Source organism: Tupaia chinensis, unplaced genomic scaffold (genome assembly GCF_000334495.1).
Source record: "Tupaia chinensis unplaced genomic scaffold, TupChi_1.0 Scaffold000226_1, whole genome shotgun sequence".
In the NCBI taxonomy this organism is placed as follows: Eukaryota; Metazoa; Chordata; class Mammalia; order Scandentia; family Tupaiidae; genus Tupaia; species Tupaia belangeri.
In genome coordinates, this window is record NW_006159701.1 from 1,036,095 (window position 1) to 1,057,592 (window position 21,498).

At 47.8% G+C, this 21,498-nt stretch overlaps 1 protein-coding gene across 3 annotated transcripts in view; it reads left to right on the top strand.

Moving 5' to 3' along the window:
* Window positions 1-21,498, top strand: part of MYO18B (myosin XVIIIB) — a 305,047-nt gene that overhangs the window by 85,836 nt on the left and 197,713 nt on the right. For all 3 annotated transcript variants that reach the window (XM_006147864.2, XM_006147865.1, XM_006147866.1), the window contains 5 exons: window positions 1,169-1,259; window positions 4,298-4,490; window positions 9,717-9,797; window positions 12,456-12,603; window positions 19,683-19,842. In XM_006147864.2, coding sequence (XP_006147926.1) covers window positions 1,169-1,259; window positions 4,298-4,490; window positions 9,717-9,797; window positions 12,456-12,603; window positions 19,683-19,842 — 673 coding nt within the window. The remainder of the gene's footprint in view (window positions 1-1,168; window positions 1,260-4,297; window positions 4,491-9,716; window positions 9,798-12,455; window positions 12,604-19,682; window positions 19,843-21,498) is intronic.

Genomic DNA, 21,498 nt, shown 5'->3' on the forward strand with positions numbered 1-21,498 from the left:
GTGCTTAAACTGAATTGACACCATAACTGCCATTGTAGTTTCGGAGGCCTCTTTATTTCCGCTAACATTCTACACAGGCACTTTTCCCTCTCATTCAATATCCTTCTATTCCTGACTCTCAGCTTCCCTTGGTATGAATGGACTACAAATTATAATATATGTAACCATGTGCCGTTGTCAGACATTCAAGTTATTTCAAAAAATGATTTTTGACAACTTAAGAATTGAGGGACCAGCAAATGGTATAATGGTTACGTCGCTGGACTCCCATGTAGTTGAGCACAGTTCAAGTCCTGGGCCTGGTGGCTTAAACTCAAGCCAGGCATGTGTGCGTGTTGTCCAAGATCCTAAGAGGAGAACAGAGGAGAAGGGATTGTGGTGTGGTCATCCCCTCTGGGGGTTGATTTCTCACTTTGCATCTCTTTGTCTCTCTTTGTTTTTCCAGCAAGCATGTGTGCTCTATAGCAAAAAAAAAAAAAAAAAAAAAAAAAAAAAAAAAAACAAACAAAAAAAAACTCTCTTAAAAAAATAATAATTGAAAGAATCTGTGTACCCAGAAGTCTTTGTCTCTCTGAGCATATTATTAGAAGCCTAGGAGTAAGATTATTAAGGCCCGGTATATAAATGTTTTTTGGCTTCTGTTATAAAATTGGCAAATTTTCCTCCAGTCAGAAGGAACCACTGACATTCCCTGAGTGTTTACTAGGGGCGAGGCACTGGGGATTTCAAGGTCAAAAGACCTAAGGCTAGTCCTCATTTCTAGGGCACCCCCAGCCTCTTGGGGGAAATAAAAATGAATAAAATAACCACGCAAGTAAGAATTAGTCTGTGGTAAGTGATATAAAAGCAGGATAGAGCTAGAAATTGGCCTAATGACCAGTGTGGCAGTCAAGGAAGGCTTCCCCGAGGAGGTGACACTTGGGCTGAGCCCTGAGGGATGAGCAGGAGAACCTTTGAGAGGGGATGGTGCCAGGTGACCCAGGATGCAACAGGCCCTGGTGAGATATCTGGGCTGTGTCCTAAGAACTTGAGTTTGTAATCTCAGCAGTAAAGGGATGGTTCTGGGGAGGGGAGTGTTTCTGAAGTGCTGCTTCTCTGAAGTGATGTCCTGAGCTCCGGATAAGGTCCTGACCATGGGACGCCAATTCTGTCCTCTTTCTGACTCCAGCGCTCAAGATGACAGGTGTGGAGTGCGTGGAGGGGATGGCTGCAGGCCTGTACCAGGAGGTCTTCGCTGCAGTGGTCTCCCTCATCAACAGGTAACGGCACCTTCGAAGCCCACCTCCGGCCTCCTGCAGCTACACAAAGCTGCTCAGGCCTGGGGACTTTAGCAGGGTGCTGTCTATTTATTTATTTATTTTTGGCTGGTGAGAGGGCTTTTTGTTTGTTTGTTTGTTTTTGTCAAGAGGGCAGATGCATTCACCAGAGAGAGACAGAAACAGGGAGGGAGGGGTAGAAAGCACACCCCCTGGGACACAGTCAGGTCACAATCCCTTCTCCTTCTTTCTGTCTCCTTTTTTTTTTTTCCAGGATTTTGAGCATACACACACAGGCCCCTGGCGTTTTTGACGTCACTGGGTCCAGGACTCGAACCACACAATTGGCCGTGTGGGATCCAGCCACCTTAACCATAGCATGGGCTGGCCCTGGTGAGAGTTTTTAAGGTGAACATTGTTAGGTTTTCATTCCTAGGCCCTCGGACCCGCAGGTGGCATAGTAGTTAAGGCTTTAGACTCCCATATGGATGACTGCAGTTTGAGTCCTAGACCCAGTGGCTTGAAACTTATGCCACGCGGGTGTACATAGGTGCCCAAGATCCCGAGAGGAGAATGGAGGAGAAGGAATTGCGGCATGGCCATCCTCTCTGGGGGGTGATTTCTCACTTTCTGTCTCTCTGTCTCTCTGGCCAACACCCATGCCATATAGCAAAAATCTCTCTCTGTAAAAAAAAAAAAAGAAAAATTTTCTTGTCCTACTGGCTCTGTGACTTCAGCAAATGGATTCACCTCTCTGACTTCCTCTTATATATCTGTAAATAGCTTCATTCCTCAGGGTTATTGTGAGGATAAGAAGAAATAATGCATTGAAATAACTCTAATAATGATCATAGAGATACCAACAGTAAAAGCTAACGACTTTGGGGGCTTACAAGGACCTGAACTGTAGTAACTTTAACTTGCTCTATCGCTGCAACCTCAGGACCGCCCATTTTCCCGGTGAGAGGCGGGCCTGCACTGTCATCGCATACCTTTCTGTTTCCCTGAATAATCCAGCCCGTCACTCTCATTCATTTACTTCTCTCAATTTCCCTGCTGGGCTGGGAGCAACCAGGGTAGGATTTGGGAGCGGGCCAGGCTGTCTCTCGGAAGCACATCTGCGGTGCTTCAGGGCCCGGGGTCCTCTAGTTTCCATCATCACAACCACACCGAACCCGTCCTTGGAAACCTTTTAAGCTGTTTCAGCAGCACCGATTCTCCAGCTCCTCCGACCCAGGACATCAGCGAGGGCTTCCCCCTCCTCGGTAAAAGCAGGAAGCATAATTAGGCTTCCGAAATCCTGTTAAAGGGGCGAGCCTGGTGCTAGTGACAGAGCAGCGGGGCTTCTCCAAATCCTCGAGGACACAAAGCCGACTGCCTCTCACTGCTGGAGCAATTACCGCCTGACACCACAGATGCGTTACTAGGAAACAAGGGGGTCTCACATGCCTAGAGCAGGGAGTCCCCGGAGTGAAGGAGGAAGCTGCCTCAGCCGGCCAAGGGCGGCTGCTTCATGGTTTGGGGTCATAGGTGCTGCATCTGTAAAATGGGTATATTAATAGCCATCACCACGTTTTGCTGCTTTGTTTTGATATTTTTTTTGTCTTTTTATTTTTTTGCTTACGGGCCCATGTGCTAGTGAGAGAGAAAGAGAGAGAGAGAGAGAGAGAGAGAGAGAGAGAGCATCTCCTAATGGGGTGTGGTCATGCTGCAATTCTTTTTCCTCCGTTTCTCCATCCCATCTGGATTTGGGGCATGCACACATGCCTGGTGTGTTTTTCAAGCTATCAGGGCTGGGATTTGAACTGTGTGGCCAGCCATGTGGGATCTGGCTCCCTTAACCACGTGAGCCACCTCCTCCTGCCCCACACACCATTTAGGAGCACTGGTAGACATCTGGATTCCCATCTGTTTTATAAATGGAAAGATTCAGCAAGTAACAGAAGAGCCGAAGTTCAAACTCAGGGCCCCCAAAGCTAACAGCTGATTGCACTAGCGATGACAGTAGAGGTTGCATTGACTGAGCACTTGCTACCCAGCACACTCCCCACCCACAGAGAGGATGCCCTGTCACATCCTGTCCTCCCAAAGTCCTTTTTAAGGTTTTTGCTATAGGGTGCATGTACTTGCTGGAGAGAGAAAAATAGATACAGAGAGAGGAGAAGTGAGAAATCACCCCCTAGAGGGCATGGCCATGCCACAATCCCTTTTACTCCATTCACCTCTCAGTATTTTGGGCCCACATGCACACATACCTGGTGTGCTTTTCAAGCACTGGGTCTGGGACTTGAACCACAGTCAACCATGTGAGAATCTAGTGCTGTAACCACCATGCCACCTGCTGGCCCCTCCATCATTAGCTCTTACATGGAGGAGGTGGCTGAGGCTCAGAGAGGTGGGGCAACTCTCCCAAGACACACAGCCCCTTCCTTATAGGCTGTCGGCTCAAGACCACACATGACTGGTTCCCTCATTTGTCTTATTCGCATCTGGATGTGAATATGTGTGTCCATCCCAACAGATTCATCGAAGTGGCAATAGCGTGAAATAACTTTGTAAACTGATGTGCTAAATGGTTTTTTATTTTTTAAATTTCAGTGTGTCACTGGGGAAAGAAAAGGAATCTCTAGTGTTAACTTTGTAGCCAATTTACCGGAAGACTTTAAGCCAATCATTTCTCCATTCTGGGTCTGGTAAAGAAGTCACGTTTCCTGAAAATAAGCCGTGTTCATGCATCATGGGAGGCAATTTCTACACTTTAATGAGTTTAGATTTTATTGAAGCCCTTGGGATCATCCTACTCACCCAAGTCCTCATCATTATTTAACAGTTGGAGAAACCCATGCTCAGAGAGGTTAAGGCACTTGCTCAAAGCTGCACAGCATGTACTGTCGATCTGGGCTTTGAAACCAGATCTGCTGGATCTCCAAACCCACTGGGCATGCTGCCTCAGTTTCTCTCTCTGTCACAGGGAGTGGGAAGCCTGGACTAGTGGACTTCATATTCCACATCCTCTCAAGGCCTCTCTCTTCTCTCCCTAGATCCTTATCATCCCACCATCTCTCCATGGCTTCCATCATGGTGGTGGACACTCCAGGCTTTCAAAACCCCCGGCACCAGGGCAAGGAGCGGGCAGCCACCTTCGAGGAGCTGTGCCACAATTACGTCCATGAGCGTTTGCAGCTGCTGTTCTATCAGCGGACCTTCGTCTCCACGCTGGAGAGGTACCGAGAGGTATGGTTGGGCTAGCGCAGGGCCTCTCCAGGGCTCGGCCAGGCGGGGTGGGATTTCCAGCCTCCGGCAGGCTTCGGTGTCACCCTATTTGGTTCACCACGGAACAAAGCCCTCACTTAGGGCTGGTCCAGCTTCAGTCCCTGTCCCCTCACTGCAGCCCAGTCTCCATCCATTACCTCCTCCTCTCTACAGTACAGATACAGCAGGCCACTTGTCACCTGGGCCACCCCGGTCCTTGCTCCATGGCTGCCCTTCATTTTTTTTTTTTAAGAGATTTTTGCTATAGTGTGCATGCACTTGCCAGAGAGACAGAGAGACAGAGGATAGAAAGTAAGAAATCTTCCCTACCCCACAGAGGGAATGGCCATGCCACAATCCCCTCTTCATCTCTCCTTGGGATTTTGGGTGGGCATACATGTTCATGTGCCTGGCATGAATTTCAAGGTCCAGGACTCGAACCGTGATTGAATATGTGGGAGTCTAGCGCCTTGACCATTATGCCATGTGCTGGCCCCACTGCCCCCACTTTGGAGTGGCTTCTTCCTCCTCTCCTACTTCACCCTAGCTAAATCTTCCCTCTAAGGGTTAGCCTGCATCTTCCCCAATGTGTAAGGCCCTCACTCTTCTGTTGGGCGGGAACAGTGGATTACATAGCCCTCTGGGGTGCAACCTGGCAATTTCCAACAAAGCCAAAGAGGTACACTTGAATTCCTCTTTGGAGCCACCTTAGTCAAACTCTGTGTGTACATACCAAGAAGCACATACGGGCACATTCTTGCTAGCCCTTTCTTTCTCATTAAAGAAAAAAAAAAGTTTAACTTGGAATTTTTAAATTGGAATATGACATTTACATATGTCTTAGTTTATTTTGTGTTGCTTTTAATAAGGTACCTGAGACTGGGTAATTTATAGAGAATAACAATGATTTATCAGAGTTCTGCAGTCTGAGAAGTCCAGGATCAAGGCACTGGCAGGTTAGGTTGAACAAGAGGGGCTTCTCTCTGCTTCCAAGATGGCGCCTTCCTTGGATGGGAGGAACACGTGTCCTCCCACGGGAGAAGGCCGAAGAGAGCCAAATGCTGCGTGAAACTTCTTTTATCAAGGCCTCATCTCTTATAAAAGGAGCCAGCATGATTTAACCACATCTTACAGGCCTAACCCCTTAATATTTTCACATTAGCCATCAGTTTCAACACTCGAATTTTGGAGATGAAACATTCAGACACAGCAATGCAGCAGAGTGCACAAATCCGAAGTATATAGCTCATGCATTTATCTGAATGAATACATGCATTTATCACCCCAGCAGAAATGAGAAAACAGCCAGTGACCCAGATGCACCCTCCTCCCTATCTACTCCCTATCTTTCTTCCCTCAAGGGGACTGCTTTAACTCCAGCAAGGGCTAATGGCAAAATATTTGAAATGACCATATGGTTCATCAATAGATATTGAAACCGTGGCCATTTCTTTTTGTTGTTGGAGCCTGTAGGCAGTAAAAATGAAATGAAAGCATCAACCTGGATAAATCTCAAACCAATGATGTTGATGAGACCTGACATCTGATCCTGATTCTATCACTTATGGGCTATGTGGAAACTCACTAATCCTCCCTAACCCTTAATTTCTTCACATGCAAAATAGAGATACTCCTACTCCTCCATCCATTATCCGTTGCCACAGTATTGTGGCTTCAAAGAAACTTTTGGTGGGACCAGCAGATGGCATAATGGTTGCATTGCTAGACTCCCATGTAGTCGACTGTGGTTTGAGTCCTGGACCTGGTGTCTTAAAGCTCACACCAGGCATATGTGCGTGTGTGCCCAAAATCCCGAGAGGAGAATGGAGGAGAAGGAATTGTGGTGTGGCCATCACTCTTGGGGTGTGATTTCATACTTTCTGTCTCTCTGGCAAGTACATGCACCCTATAGCAAAAAATCTCTCTCTCTAAAAAAAAAAAAAAAAAAAAAAAAAAAAAAAAAAAAAAAAAAAAAAAAAAAAAAGAAAAGAAAAGAAAAAGAAAAAAGAAAAGAAAAGAAAAAGAAAAAGAAAAAAGAAAAGAAAGAAAGAAAGAGATGTTTGGTAATTGTTTGCAAGTCTCTGGGAAGGCGAGGCAGCTCCTCTGGTTTGGACTGGGATAGTTCTTGTGCTCGAGTCAGGTGTAGGTTGGGTCAGTGGCTCTGCTGATCTTGGCTGGCTCTCCTGTCTACCTGGGGAGTCAGCTGGCCATAAGCTGACCTAGGTGGGTCTTGGCTGGGACAACCTAATCTCTGCTCCATGAATGTCTCATCCACCGAGAAGCTAGCCCCAGCTGATCTCAATGTGCTGGGCAGGGTTCCAAGATGGGGGCAGAAGCATAATGGACGCTTGGAGGTGGAGGCTTGGAGCTGGCACAGAGCCAACTCCTGCTGTATTCGATCAGTCACAGCAAGTCCAAGGCTGCACACAGATCCCAGAGGTTGAGAAACAGGCTCTACTTCTTGATGAAGAAGCTGTAACGTTGGTCTGTAACGAGCATGGATACAGGGAGGAGTAGAGAATTGGGGTTATTTCAAAAATTATTTTTTAGCACACCCCCTAAAGGAACATTTAATGTAATTGTCTAGTCTGTATTAGGTATTCAGTATAGGGTAGCAACTATCATATTTCCCCCTCTATTTTACTTATTGCTGATTATCAAAGTAATACATGTCTTTATTAAAAAAACAGGAAAGTGCATTTAAGTATAAAGAAGAAGAAAACACAATTTTCTCTAGCCCCATCACTCAGAGGCAATCACTCTTACTGCTTTCTGTATTCTATACCAATCGTTTCTTCATATATTTATTAATTTCTTCTGTGAGTGAGTGAGCGAGAGAGAGAGAACTCAAAAAATTGATGCCATGCTCTGCTCTCAGCTTCAACCAGCCCTAACTAGTGGGTATGCATGAGAGGCGCACCGTGGGAGGCCTCAGGATGTGAACCGAGAACCTTCCCATGTGTATCGGACTCACAGGGCACCGTGTTTTACCACTGGGCTGCCATCCGACTCCCCCATACGTTGCCTTCTTTAGAGATGTCCTATCCTCCCATGCATACGACTTTGTGGTCTGCTCTTTTTCTCACTCTTTATTTTATATTCCCTCACTCTGTTTGTGCGTCTAGGCAGTCATGCAATGATGATGTCTCATCCTACGTTAACTCTCCTTTGGGCATCCGGGTAGTTTCCAAGTTTAAGCTATTATAGATGACGCTGTGATGGAGACCCTTGTGCACAGCCTCATCTAGATGGTTCCAGTTATTTACTTACTTACTTTTATTTTTTGCTATAGGGTGTGTACACTTGCCAGAGAGAGGAAAAAAAAGAAAGTGAGAAAAAAAAATCCCTATCTAAGGGGGATGCCCATGTCACAATTCCTTCTCCATTCTCCTCTTGGGATCATGGACATGCATGTACACACGCCCAGTGTGATTTTCAAGTTGCCGAGTCCAGGACTTGAAGCATAGAATCAGTCATATGGGATCCCAGCACTTTAAACTCCATGCCACCTGCTGGTCCTGTTTCTAGTTACTTTCAATGGCAACTATTGTTAGCTAGTTTACACTTATTCCTTCCAGCAGTGAGCACTCAGCCTGGCACTTGCGAGGTCCTCAGTACATATTTAAGAAGTTGTGATGAATTATCAGTCCTGATAAGTCTCTTGCCAAGTCCTGGACCTGGCACCTTGAGACTCACTCTGAGCATGTGTGCCCAAAATCCCAAGAGGAGGATGGAGGAAAGGGGATTGTGGTGTGGCCATATCCCCTGGGGTGTGTGGGGGGGTGATTTCTTGCTTTCTGTCTCTCTGTTGCTTTGGCAAGCATACACACCCTATAGCAAAATTCTCTCAAAACCCAACAAAACAAAACAAAAAGCCCACAATGAGACAATACCTCATACCTATTAGGATGGCTGCTATCAAAACGGACAAAGAAAAAAATGATACACAACATGTACATATTCCAGAAAATAGCAAGTGTTGGTTAGAAATGGAAACGCCTGCTCTCCTGTGGTGTAACGTATGATTTTCTCTTCACATATAAGATAGATACAGTTACATACCTGCACCAGTCCTTTGCCACAGTAAGCATGCGTACTAAACTGCCCCCAAATATAGTAGCTGCAGAAAAAACCTTTGGTAATTGCTCACAAATCTCTGGGTTGCTGGGACAGCTCTTCTGATCTGAACTAGTACAATCACGATTTAAGACAGTAAGGTAGTTCCTAAAAAAAATCAAGAATAATATTACCGCTGGGTCCAGAAATTCCTCTTCTAGGTATACCTCCCCCCCCCAAAGAATTGAAAGCAAGAGTCTTGAAGAACTATTTGAACACCCACGTCCGTAGCAGCATTAGTCACAATAGCTAAAAGGTGAAAGTAATCAAAATGTCCATCAGTGGAGAGAAGAAAAATGTGCAACCTACGTATGCTGGAAAGTGACTCAGTATGAAGAAGGAAGGGCATTCTGACACCTGCTACCACCTAGATGCACTTCGAGAGCATTATACTAAGTGAAATAGCCAGTCATGAAAGGGCTAATCTTGTCTGATTTCTCTCGCCGGGGGTACTTAGAAGAGTCAAAGTCATAGAGACAGAAAGGACAATAGTGATTTCTGGGGCCGGTGGGGAGGAGTGAACGAGCTGTTGTTTAATGGATATAGAGTTTTGGTCTCACCAAATGGAAAAGTTCTGGAAATGGGTAGGGCTGGACGGTAGCACAGGAGGACGAATACACCTAATACCACTGATCCATGCACGTCAGAAGGGTCAAGATGGTAAAGTGTATGATATGCGTGTGTTACCACAATTAAGGAAAATAGGTTATTAAAAAAATCAGAGTGTATACCGTTGGTGTGTGTGTGTGTGTGTGAGAGAGAGAGAGAGAGAGAGAGAGAGAGAGAGATCCCCTCAAAGGGGTACGGTTACACCACATTCCCTTCCCCTCCATTTCTCCATCCTGTTGGAATTTGGCACATGCATGCTTGGGTATCCGGAGTGTCTCTCAAGCTGCCAGAGGCAGGATTCAAACTGTTCCACCAATCATGTGGGGTCCTACTCCTCTACCTACTAGACTGTGGAGCTAGTCCCCAAATTATTGTTTTATAGGCCGAATGATGGTAGATGTCCTTCCTTTTTCCTCCTTCAAAAGCTTTCTGCCCCTCTCACCTCCCCAAAGGAGCTAACTTCTAAATCCTATTATTTTCCAGGAAGGTGTTCCTGTGCACTTTGACCTCCCAGAATCTTCCCCAGCGACCACCGTGGCTGTCATGGACCAGATACCCTCCCAGGTAAGACGGGATCTGTCAAACCAAGGCTCTCAGATGCCATGTGGCCTTTTTATTGAACTATCAACAGATGTGAGTCTCTGAGCTGGCAGTTCTCAACACCATCCGTTCCTAGAATCACCCAGGGCTTGCTAGAAACACTCCTGCCTGGATCCACCCCTGGCCTCTATGTCTGTTGGTCTGTGAGTGTGGCTGGAAAGACTGGGCAGAAAGACACTGCTCTGCTTTATGCCCGAAACCTAGAATGGACTTAAGAGCAGGGGCCTGTGGGCTGGGCTGATGGGAGACCTTGCCCTGTGGCCTCCGACAGCTCTCACCTGGAAAGATCAGGTGTTTGGTTCTGATGATAATGTTGTGTCCAGCAGAGACTAGAGTCCTTTGGGAATGGGGAACAGGGGATGGTGTGTCCAGGCCCATGACCTCCCTTGGGGACAGACAGGCTTTAGTTTGGGGTATACCTGAGTATTTACCTCACTACCCCTATTTTGAGAACCTCTTTGCTGATCCCAGACTTGCACCTCTGCCCAACCTTACTCCAGAACCCTCCTTGACCGTTTCACTGGACACTCTTGCCCCCTTCACATTTTGGTGTGAAAATCTGTAGGCTTAGAACCTGCCAGGCTGGAGTTGAATCTCAGGGACCTTGGGAGCCTGTCACTTCAGCCTCTGTTTTCCGATCTCCAAGATGGGAATGATAATTTCCCCTGGGGTGTCATGGATGTCAAGGGAATATCTCCCACAGGCACTTGGCATGGTGCTCGGCACCTGGCACTGGCCTGCGGTGTTTCTTCTGCCATTCAACACCACGGGAAGCCCTTTCCCTCCTTCCTTGGTGCCTGTTGAGCAGCAGTGGCTTTCTCTTGGCCCTCCCTATGCTGTGGCTGTCATTGAAAAGCCCCCTGTTCTTGGGACCAACAGGTGGCATAATGGTTACGTCACTTGACTCCCGTGTTGTCGACTGCGGTTCGAGTCCTGGACCTGGCGATTTAAAACTCGTGATGGGCGTATGTATGTGCAGGTCTAAAATCCTGAGAGGAGAATGGAGGAGAAGGGTTGTGGCATGGCCATCTCCCCGGGAGGGTGATTTCTCTCTTTCTCTTTCTGTCTGTCTGGTGAGTGGACACACCCTATAACAAAAATCTCTCCGCCCTCAAAACAAAAAAAAAAAAAAAAAACCCAAAAAACCCCCCAAAAAAACAAAAAAAGAAAAGAAAAGAAAAGCCCCTCCCCCATCTCTAAGCCTTGCTGGCTGGGTGCCGTGTGTGCTTCTTGTCGGCATCTCTCTGGCTTGTTCCCCTCCCCACCGAGCTTCCTCACCTGCGTGCACCTCTCTTTGGAAGAGGTGGGATGGGATGACTCAGCAGTGTTGGTTGGGAAGGCTGGTCTAGTCCCCAAGGCCACTGGGATGTGGCTGCAAATGGCTACCTTCTGAGGATGGATAGCAATTGATTTTAACCCCATCAGGAAGGCCCAGTTCTAGCTCTGTTCCTTGACTCTACGTGCAGCCCTGGAGATGTCCCTTCCCTGGTCTAGGCCTCCGAGAGGTGTAGACCAATATTTCCCAGTTAGGGTGACCCACCATCCTGGTTTACATAGGACTTCTCTGGATTGAATACTGAAATCTTCATGTCTCGGGAAGCCCCTAGGTCTCGGGCACGCTGGGATGGTTGGTCACTGTACGTATTCCATTTCCTCTGTAACCACTTACTGCTATTTTTGGTTGTGTCATCTCCTTACAGATCCTCAAATAAATCCCTTAAACTTCCCAAGTCTCTCTTAGTTTCCCCATATGCAAAATTGCAGGGTTGCCTAGATGGTCTGTGAAGCTCCTGGCTAGATTTAAAATTCCGTGTCTGTGCTATTGAACCAAATTCACCTTCTCCTCTGAAATGTTCTTTGAGTACATTTTTCCCCTCAAAAAATCTGAGTTTAAAAAAATACGAAGACTTCTCAGAGGAAGTCATGTGGAGGGAATTTATCCTTTCATATTTGGTTCTGCACGAATAGACCAGCTGCCTATGTGCATTTAGAAGAGTGCAATTTATAGAGGGCATCCTCTTGTGTGTGTGTGTGTGTGTGTGTGTGTGTGTGTGTTGATTGCCAGAGGGCACAGCACTTTCCAGAGAAGGATGAGGTGGGAGGGATAGAGAGAAAGGACCCCACAATGGGGCCTGATCATGTCACAATTCCGTCTCTCCTTTCTTCCTTTCTGTTGGAAATTCGGGTGTGCACACACATGCACCTGCTGTGTTTTTTAAGCTACCAGGGCTGGGACTCAAACTGCAATTGGCCATGTGAGATCTGGCTCCTGTAACCACTAGGCCACAAGGTCAGCCCATCACCTTGTTAAATCACTGCAGCCTTCTGAGGAAGGTATTTCCAGTCCCTATTTAATGCAGGAGGCAATGAGGCTCAGAGGGGTGTGGTAAGCTGCCTAAGGTCAATAGGAGGTAAGGATAGAGGCAGATTTGGAGCCCTGGCAACCAAGAGGTTGTTACTGATTTGTGGCTTCAGTACCAAGAGTCAGGCTGTGAATAGGCGCACAGCTCCAGGCAGGCATGTTCTAAGTCCTGATGTCTGGGACTCGGTCTTCCCCCAGTCCCTAGGACTGGTGTCTGGTGGGGATCACAGCCCCTTAGTGTGTCCTGGGTCTCCCTCCAGGTCTGCTTATCAGCTGGAGGAGGTGCTGAGGATGCCAAGGGCCTGTTCTGGGTCTTGGACGAGGAAGTCCGTGTAGAGGGCTCCAGCGACAGTGTGGTGCTCGAGCGTCTGCGTGCAGCCTTTGAGAAGAAAGGAGCCGAGGCTGGAGGTAAGAGAGTGAGGGGGTGTGAGAGAGGGCAAGGACTGAGGTTAGCCTGGGTTTTGGAATCTGTCCTTGTCAGCTGCAGGAAAAGCCCCAACAAGGCCTGCACAGTGGCCTCAAGTCCAGACATTTATGTGCATGGGCCAGTGTGTGCTTTCATTCATGTAGGTGTTCATTCATTCATGTATTCCTTTTTTTTTTTTTTGAGAGAGAGATTTTGGCTATAGGGCATATGTACTCACTATGGAGGACAGAAAAACAGAAAGAGAGAAATCACTCCCAGGGGGGATGGCCATGCCACAATCCCTTCTCCTCCATTTTCCTCTCAGGATTTTAGACACACATGCACATGCACCCTGTGAGTTCCAGCCACTAGGTCCAGGACTTGAACATCAGTCAACCATGTGGGGAGTCCAGTGGCTTAACCACCATGCCACCTGCTGGTCCCCGTTTACTTATTCAACATAGGCATCAAGCAGCTACCGTGTGCTGGGTGTTGTTCCATATAGCAGTGAGCCAGCCTGATGTGTCCTGTGGACTTGATGGGGAGAGAGAATGGACGAGCCCCCAGGCAAGCACGTGCGTATGTACAGAGAATGAGAATGAGACATCCCTAGGCAGGGCAGTTTCTGTGGTAGCCAGCGGAGTTGCATGCAGATAGATCTAGCAGGGAGCAGGGAACGTGATGCAGGACACAATGGGTGTCACTGGGGCTCAGACCATGGAGGGCAGTGAGGACCATGGAGAAATGCTGGTCTTTATCCTAGAGCATGAAGGATTTTAGGCGGTGGGAGGTAAGGTGAGATTCCTGCTCTAGGAAGTTCACCCAGGCTGTAGTGTGGAGACACCGTGTGCAGATTAGGTAGCAGGTAGGTGGGAGAGGAGCTGACCTGCTCTGGGGAGGTTGACAGACTCCGGAGGCCTCTAGCAGGTGAAGTCTACAACATTTGCTGATAGGTGGGGTTGGAGAGAGGGCGAAGCAAGAGGGGGAGACTGAGACATCAAACTGGAACTACCAGACCATGGGATTTGGCACCCAGCAGCCCCAAGTTCAAGTCTGACCATCTTACTTTCCCTTTGTGAGGCTGCAAACCTCATAGTCACATTTGAGGTACTTGGAAAATAGAAAAGAGACACCCCTGACCCTCCTGTCTCTAGAATTTCTGCTACAATGGCTAGAGAGATTACGTGTACACAGAGGTGCCATTTTGCTGGTCGGGACCAGGATGTCGATGGCAGTGAAGACTGTTATCCCGTCATCTCAGGGGTTGAAGAAATGTCACGTGTACTCCATGCTGGACAGCGTGCTCAGGGCTTTCTGCACATCAGCTTGTCGGATTCTGACACACATCTGAGATAGAAATTCTTATCCACAAAGCAGGGAAATTGAACTCCCTAGAGGTTGAGATGCTTGTCTAAGGTCACTCAGAGGAGGAGTGTCAGAAGACAGCTTCTAAACAAGGTTCATTCGGATTTAAAACTCTTGTGATCCTCATGCCACCAGGCATTTAAGAAGGCAAATATACTTGGAGATCTTGTCAGTTCTAACTGGCTTCTGTGACCAGGAAGTGGGCTCATTCACTCATCTGTTCATTCAGCAAATATTTAGGGAGCATCTAATATGTGGCAGCCACTGTCTCAGCCCAGGAGACATATCAGTGAGCAAAATAAACACCTTTACCCCCATTAGACTGACATTCGAGCAGGACAGATGAATAACAAAGTGCATCAGTTGGTAAGAAGAAGATGAAATTCCATGATTCTGTTTGAGGTTACTAAGAGAAAGCAATGTGGCAGAGAAGATGCCCAAGAGCTCAGCCTGGGACAGTCCAATGTCAAAAGGTCATGGACAAGGCACACAAACATCACAGGAGGCTGAGGAAGCATGGCCAGGAAGGTAGGAGGGATGTCTAGAGAACACGTCACCCTTGAAGCCACAGAAGGAAGGAGAGACTGCCCATGTTAATGCTGCTCACAGGTCAGGCGAGGGGTGGGCTGACGAATGACTGTTGACTTGGCCAGGGGGAGGTCATTGGCGACCTAGACCAGCATCATCCTGATGGACTGTTCAGGATGAATGTCTACCCAGAGGGGTTTATGAGAAATCAGGAGAGGACCCACTATCTGCTAGGCTACCTGGGTAGAAGCTTCATCCTGTGGTGACAGTCACAGTCCTCTGTCTAGGACTCTCAGGGTAGATTTCTGTGCTCACATGAGAAGATTTTCTTTTAAAAAAAATTTGCCACAGAGTGTATGCACTCACTGGAAAGAGGTAGAGAGAGAAATACAGAGAAAGCAAAAGTGAGAATTAACCCCTCAACCCCCAGCTTCTCACGATTTGGGGCACACTTGTACACGATTTTCAAGTCATTGGGTCTGGTACTCAAATATGCAGCCAGCCATGTGGGATCCACTGCCTTAACCATCATGCACCAGCTGGCCCAGGACAATGTTTTCTCGGCAGGAGCAGTGCATCTGATGGCTGCAACAGCTGTCTCTGGAGAGGAGATTCTGAATGATTTCCAGGGAACTCCGACCTGCAGGTGCCTGACTCAGGCTGGCTTCTCTGCCGGGCAGAAGAGACACAGGCTGAGGGTCATGAAAACATTTTAATTCCTGTTAAAGCAGAAGAGAAAAAAAGAACTTTTAGACAAAGACCATGTTTAAATATACATATTTATACACATATACATACACACACTCATATGTAATACATTAATAATATTAATCTATGGGACCAGCAAATGGTGTAATGGTTATGTTGCTGGATTCCCACATGGTTGACCACAGTTCGAGTCTTGGATCCGAAGGCTTAAAACTCATGCCGGGCATGTGTGCGTGCATGCCCAAAATCTTGAGAGGAGAATGGAGGAGAAAGGATTACAGCATGGCCATCCTCCCTGGGTGATTTGTCACTTTTTGTCTCTGTTTCTCTGGTGAGCACATATGCCCTATAGCAAAAATCTCTCAAAAAATAGTATTTATCAATTTTCCTTTATACCAACCCAGTTATACACATGCACACACATGTTGAGTATCCCTTATCTAAAATGTTTGGAACCAGAAGTGTTTCAGATTTTGGAATATTTGCATCTACATGAAGAGATCTTGGGGGATGGGACCAAACTCTAATTATAAAATTCCCATATGTTTCATATATACTATATCACATAGCCTGAAGATAATTTTATACAATATTTTTGTATTTTAGTGGTTTCTTTTTTGTTTGGCTTTGTGATAGAGTGAGTGTACTCATTGGCTGGGGGTGGGGAGGGTTGGAGAGAAAGAGAAAGTGAGAAATCACCCCCCAGGGGAGGTGGCATGCTACAGTCCCTCCTTCTTCATCCTCCTTTCGGGATTTTGGGCATGCACACACATGCACCTGGTATGATTTTCAAGCCACAGGGTGCAGGACTTGAACCATAGCATTGGCTACGTGGGGTCCAGCATCTTAACCTCCATACCACCTGCTGGCCCCTCTATTTTAGTGTTTTGACTATACCTGTCACATATGGGATTTTCCACATGTGGGTATCGCCTTGGCCTTTGAAAAGTTTCAGATTTTAGAACATTTTGGATTTTGAATCTTTGGATTAGAAATGCCCAACCTGCATCTATGTATATGCATATTTATGGAGGAAGGGGCTGTGAGAGCAGAAGTATCCAGGGCCTGGAAAAGTCATAATGCAGCCCTGGACCGTTCTCACCCTGGAGGGGTTCTGCATTTGACTTGACCTTGGCAAAGACTGACTCCAAGGGGGACGAAGGGGTGGAGGAAGCCGCTCTCTGTTGAAACCCTTAGGGCCAGCTACTGTGCACTTCACTAAATCCTACCTAGAGTGAGGTGACCCAAAGCCTTGCAGAGACCGGGCGGTTTCCCAGGTGGATCCAAGCACAGAGCCATGCTGATCCCATGTAACTGAGGTCCAAAGGCCAGGCAGACCCCCGACCCCTTCCAGGCTGTCAAAGTGGCCCCTGTCTCCACATATCATGGGCTCAGAAGTAGAGTTTAGGAGGAAACCTCACTCAGATTAAAAACAAATTAAAAAGCCAAGAGGTAGAGTGATGAAAGCTCAAGCATTGGACCACAGAGACCTGGGCTTACTCTGCTCTTCCACTGAATCGCAATGTGTGTGACTCTGTAAAGTGGGGATAATGGTTAAAATCTACCTCGGCGGGCTGTTGTGAGGACTGACGAGCTGATGTGTGTAAAGAAGCATCTCTACATCCTCCTTCAGCTGCTGCTAACACGTCATGCTCTCAGAGACTTTCCTGGAGTTCTGCATGAAGCCGGAGCCTGGGCAGGTCCCTGCCCCGTCATGGCTCCCTCTTCATCTCCTCCAAAGTCCTTTCTAGGCTCTGCAATCTTCTGGCTATTTATTTGCTTTGCTCACTTGTTGTCATTCTCCCCAGTTACCCTGAGCCCCCCCCGGGAGGGGTGCACCCCGTCTTGTTCACATCCGTCTCACCTGTGCCCTGAACATAGCAAGCCCTCCAGGAATAGCTGCCGTTTCTCCTTCCCCTCTCCTGTTCCAAACGCACCATTCTCTTTGCTGCTCCTCAAACACACAGTCCAATCCCACCTCAGGGCCCTCACATCAGCAGTTCCTTACGCTTAGAATGCTCTTCCACCACATTTCCAGCATGACACGCTCCCTCACCTTCTTCAGCACTCGGGGCCTCTCTGACCACCTTGTGTGAAATAACACCCCTCCCTGCCCACACTGCTGTCTCTGTCCCCTGCCTTCCTCTTCTGTATTGTGGTGGTCACCCCTGGACATCACCTACTTGCTCATAGGCAGAGGGGAATGCCAGATCCAGGAGGCAGGGCTGGGCTGGTCAGCTCTGCAGAGCTGGCACCAGGCAGCACTGGCATGAAGGAGTGCTTCACACAGCGTAGGTGACTACGTGCACACCCAGTGACCCAGGGCCAAATCAAAAGCCATCCTCAAATGAGAGGTTTTCTGGATCCCTACTTTTCAGCAAAAGGGCCAGAAAGGAGAGTTGTAAGCTTAAGGCAGTTTGTAAGGCATGGCCGGGGCAGAAGGGGACTTGGCTGGGCTGTGGCTCCCCACTTCTGTACCCATGAGCCCTAGTGGTGCCTGCAGCAGGATGCTACAGGGCTGTCAGCTCCCAGGGGACTGTATTACATCCTTTGTTCTGAAATGTCTGAGACAGACATGTATGTTAACACAGATATTTCTGTTAAATTCCTTTTTTTCTTTCGTCTGGATTTTTTGATTAACTGTGACTTAGTGAGAACATTCAGTGAACCAGAACACTGGGCACTCTGGCTAGCCCAGCACTTGCTGTCTATGACCTCTCACCCTTAGCTAAGGTATATTTGCTGAGTGTTCTTACATGGATCCCCTCTTCCCAGCCTGGTGGGCCCAGTGGGGGGAGCCCAGGCCCAGTGGAATCAGGTGACAGACATGTACAACTGCAGGGGTGACCCGAGAAGGCTGGGGGACCCTGTCTGGGGGTTCAGGCTCCCGGAGAGAAGATAAAGGCTGAAACCATAATATATTTATGCTGGATAAGTTTCCGTCTTCTAGGAGTTTCAAAAGGGCTCCTGAAAATAAGAGGCTTCTTTATGAAATCTTTGATGAACAGAAGTGCAGTGTGAAAACCAAACGAATGAAGGAGGGGAACGAGCAGGCCCGGAACCTGGGAGCTGTTTCCCTGGGCCGGGCCAGCACCCTGGACAGAAGCCAGCTCTGAGACCAGCAGTCCTGTGCCCTCACCCTGGCTCTATTGCAGCGTGCCATGCAACTCCAGCCAAGCTGCGTCATCTCCCTGAACTTCAAGTGCCAGTACCATTTTTTTCTCTGACCCTGTCTCCAGCAATCAACTGGGTGCCAGCCTCTCCCAAGAGTGTGCTATGCATTTTCTTTTTTTCTTAAGAGAAAGTATTTGAAAGAAAAGTCTTTTTTTTTAATTTTAAATTTTTATTACTTCCATGAATAAGAGGCAGAGATATTGCATCCCCCACATGGTCCCGATGCCACAATCCACCCTCAAGCTCAGCCAGCCTTGGGTCGTGAATACATGCATGTCCAGCGTGCTCAAGGAGGTCTCTGGACTTGAACTGGGAACCTTCCCAAGGTTCTCTGTGGGTCAGCCTCTCAGAGTGTCATGTTTTACCACTATGCCACCATCTGCCCCTGCTGTGCATTTATTTGCTTGATGGTATTCAAGGTGACTTTAGGTGACAATTGAAAAACATTTTTTATAAAGATATTTAACAGTTATATATTTATTCCCATACATATTAGAAAATAAATACAGCTTGCACATCAAACCTGAAATACAATGCTTCTTTTTAAAGGGCTGTACTTGTAATAACAATGTGAGTTGATTTAAAGAGCACATTAAAGGGGATACATAGAAGTGTAATACATTATAGTAATAGTATATTATATATACCACACACACACACACACACACACACACACACATATATAGCAGAAATTATGAAGACTGTGTGTATTCTATGACACTTTAGAAAAAAGTAGGTATCCTGAATTTCAGAAATTAGGAAAGAATAGAATCCGCTTGGAAAATAGCAGGCACAGATTCACAAAAGCAGAAGAAGTGGGGATCCCTTGCACTGTCAGCATTAGCAATCTGGAGGCACATAAAAATAAAAGTGTGTTCTTAGGTGCTATCGTTTGGAAGTGTCTCCCTCAAATGTGTATGTTGAGATTCAGTCGCAATGGGCCTGAGAGGCTGAAAACATAATCCAACAATGGTGTTGAAAGATGGGGCTCTGGTAGCAGGTTCGGATTAAGATTGTGGTGGGAGGGATGACTGAAGCCTGGGCTTATGAGGAGAGGGAAGAAGCCTAGCGCAGAGACACCCAGGTACAGAGGCACGCACTCCTGTCCTCTGCCATATGTAACGCAGCCAGAAGACCCTCCCCAGAGGACCTCTGCACCGTGAGCTAAATAAACCTCTATTTTTATACCCAGACCCAGGTATGTTCTCTCATTAGCAACAGAATGGAGTAGGGCACTGGGGGTGCCAAGTGATTGCACAATGCCTCCACCAAGTCCCAACACTCACGCCACCACGTCTGCTTTCAGGGATCTCTGCCCTGCGGACCTGCGAGCAGCCCCTGCAGTGTGAGATTTCCCACCAGCTGGGGCATGACCCCGTGCGCTACGACCTCACGGGCTGGCTCCACAGAGCCAAACCCAACCTCTCAGCTCTGGATGCCCCACAGGTCCTGCAGCAGTCGAAAAGGTGAGCCAGGCCGGGCTGGGGGTCGGGCAGGGGCATTGGAGGTGCCATGGTTGCCTCCCCACTGGGACTACCCAGACACAACCACCAGGCGAGTGAGGGCCGTTCGGGAATCCCATCCCTCCCTAATGAAACAAAGAACCGTAGCTGGAACTGGAGTGGTACAATGTCTCCCTGGGGCCAGGGCGAACCCAGCTGAGGAGAAAAGCTGGCTTTCTGGGGAGGCGGAGGGGAAGTTAAAAAGCTGTGACTTCTTATTTTGGCTTTTTGCCTTTCATTAAGTATCTGAGAAATGATGTGACTGGAACAACTTTTATGGACATCCTAGAACTAAGGGGGTCGTAAAACTGAAATGATACGTTTTGCAGCATTAAAAGAAGCTCACCGCATTCCCTGGCTGCTCGTCCAGAAGTGCTGGCTCGCGGCTAGTCGCAGACTCTGCGTTCGGTTCAGAGAGCTATTGGAAAATGCTTGTTTCCTCTGGGAATGTGCGTATGTCTGTGCACACGTGTGTGCACTGGTGCATACACCCCAGGCTCACCATCTTGGAGACAAGAAGAGACCCCCCCTCCACCCCAGTTAGGTGCTGGTGTCTCGGGTGGGCATGAGGATAAGGCAGGAATATTTGCTGATGACCTACTATGTGCCTTGCTTCAGTACAAACACTTTCAAGTATCTTATTAATCTTTATTGCAATGCCTTAGCCCCGTCTTACACATGAGAAAACTGAGGCTGTCATTTTTTTTTTTTGAGAGATTTTTGCTATAGGGTGTGTGCACTCACCAGAGAGACAAAGAGACAGAAAGTGAGAAATCACTCTGCAGTGGAGATGGCCACAGTCCCCCGCAATCCCTTCTCTATTCTCCTCTTGGGGTTTTAGGCACGCATGGTGTGAGTTTCAAGCTACCAAGTCTGGGACTTGAACCATGGTTGGCTATGTGGGAGTCCAGCACCTTAACCACTACACCACCTCCTAGCCCCAGAATGATCCATCTTTGATCACACAGTCAAAATGTGGCAGATCCAGGATGTGATTTGAGTTGCGCTCCTTGGGGAAGTTCCAAGGACATTCTGGTCAGAGCTGAATGGAAACTCTGGATGCAGGAGGGGTCATGGGCACGCAGCCCCTGAAGAGCCATCAAGATGGGACTGGGAGAAAAGGAAGGTTAATGAGCACACGGAGGACTGAATGGGGAGCCAGGGGCCTGCATCAAGTCCCAGGGTGACCCTTGTCACCAGAGGGACTTGTGAGTCATCTTTACAGCCTCCACCATCACAGAGAAGCTGCCTAAGCCACATGATTCTGTGCAGAGCCACAATCTTTCACTTCCTTCTAACCCCGTGCCTGGGCCTCAGCTTTATGATCTGCACGGTGGGAATGGTGATCCCACGCTTAGATGTCTGATCCCAGGTTTTGCCGATGTGACATAGCAGGCAGCTTCCTAAGGAGCCTGGTTTATAGAAGGGTGGCCAACACATGTTTCGTGCTCTTTAAGATTTCTCTCCCACTCTGAGATCCTGGGGCTCAAGCTGAGAGAGGGGTGTAGAACCAGGAAGTGGTGAAGCATTTATCAGGAAGCAAAGACTTGAATAGCCAGAGGGACTGAAAATAAAGTGGTCACAGAGAGGCAGAACTCAGGGGTGGGATGAGGAAGCAGA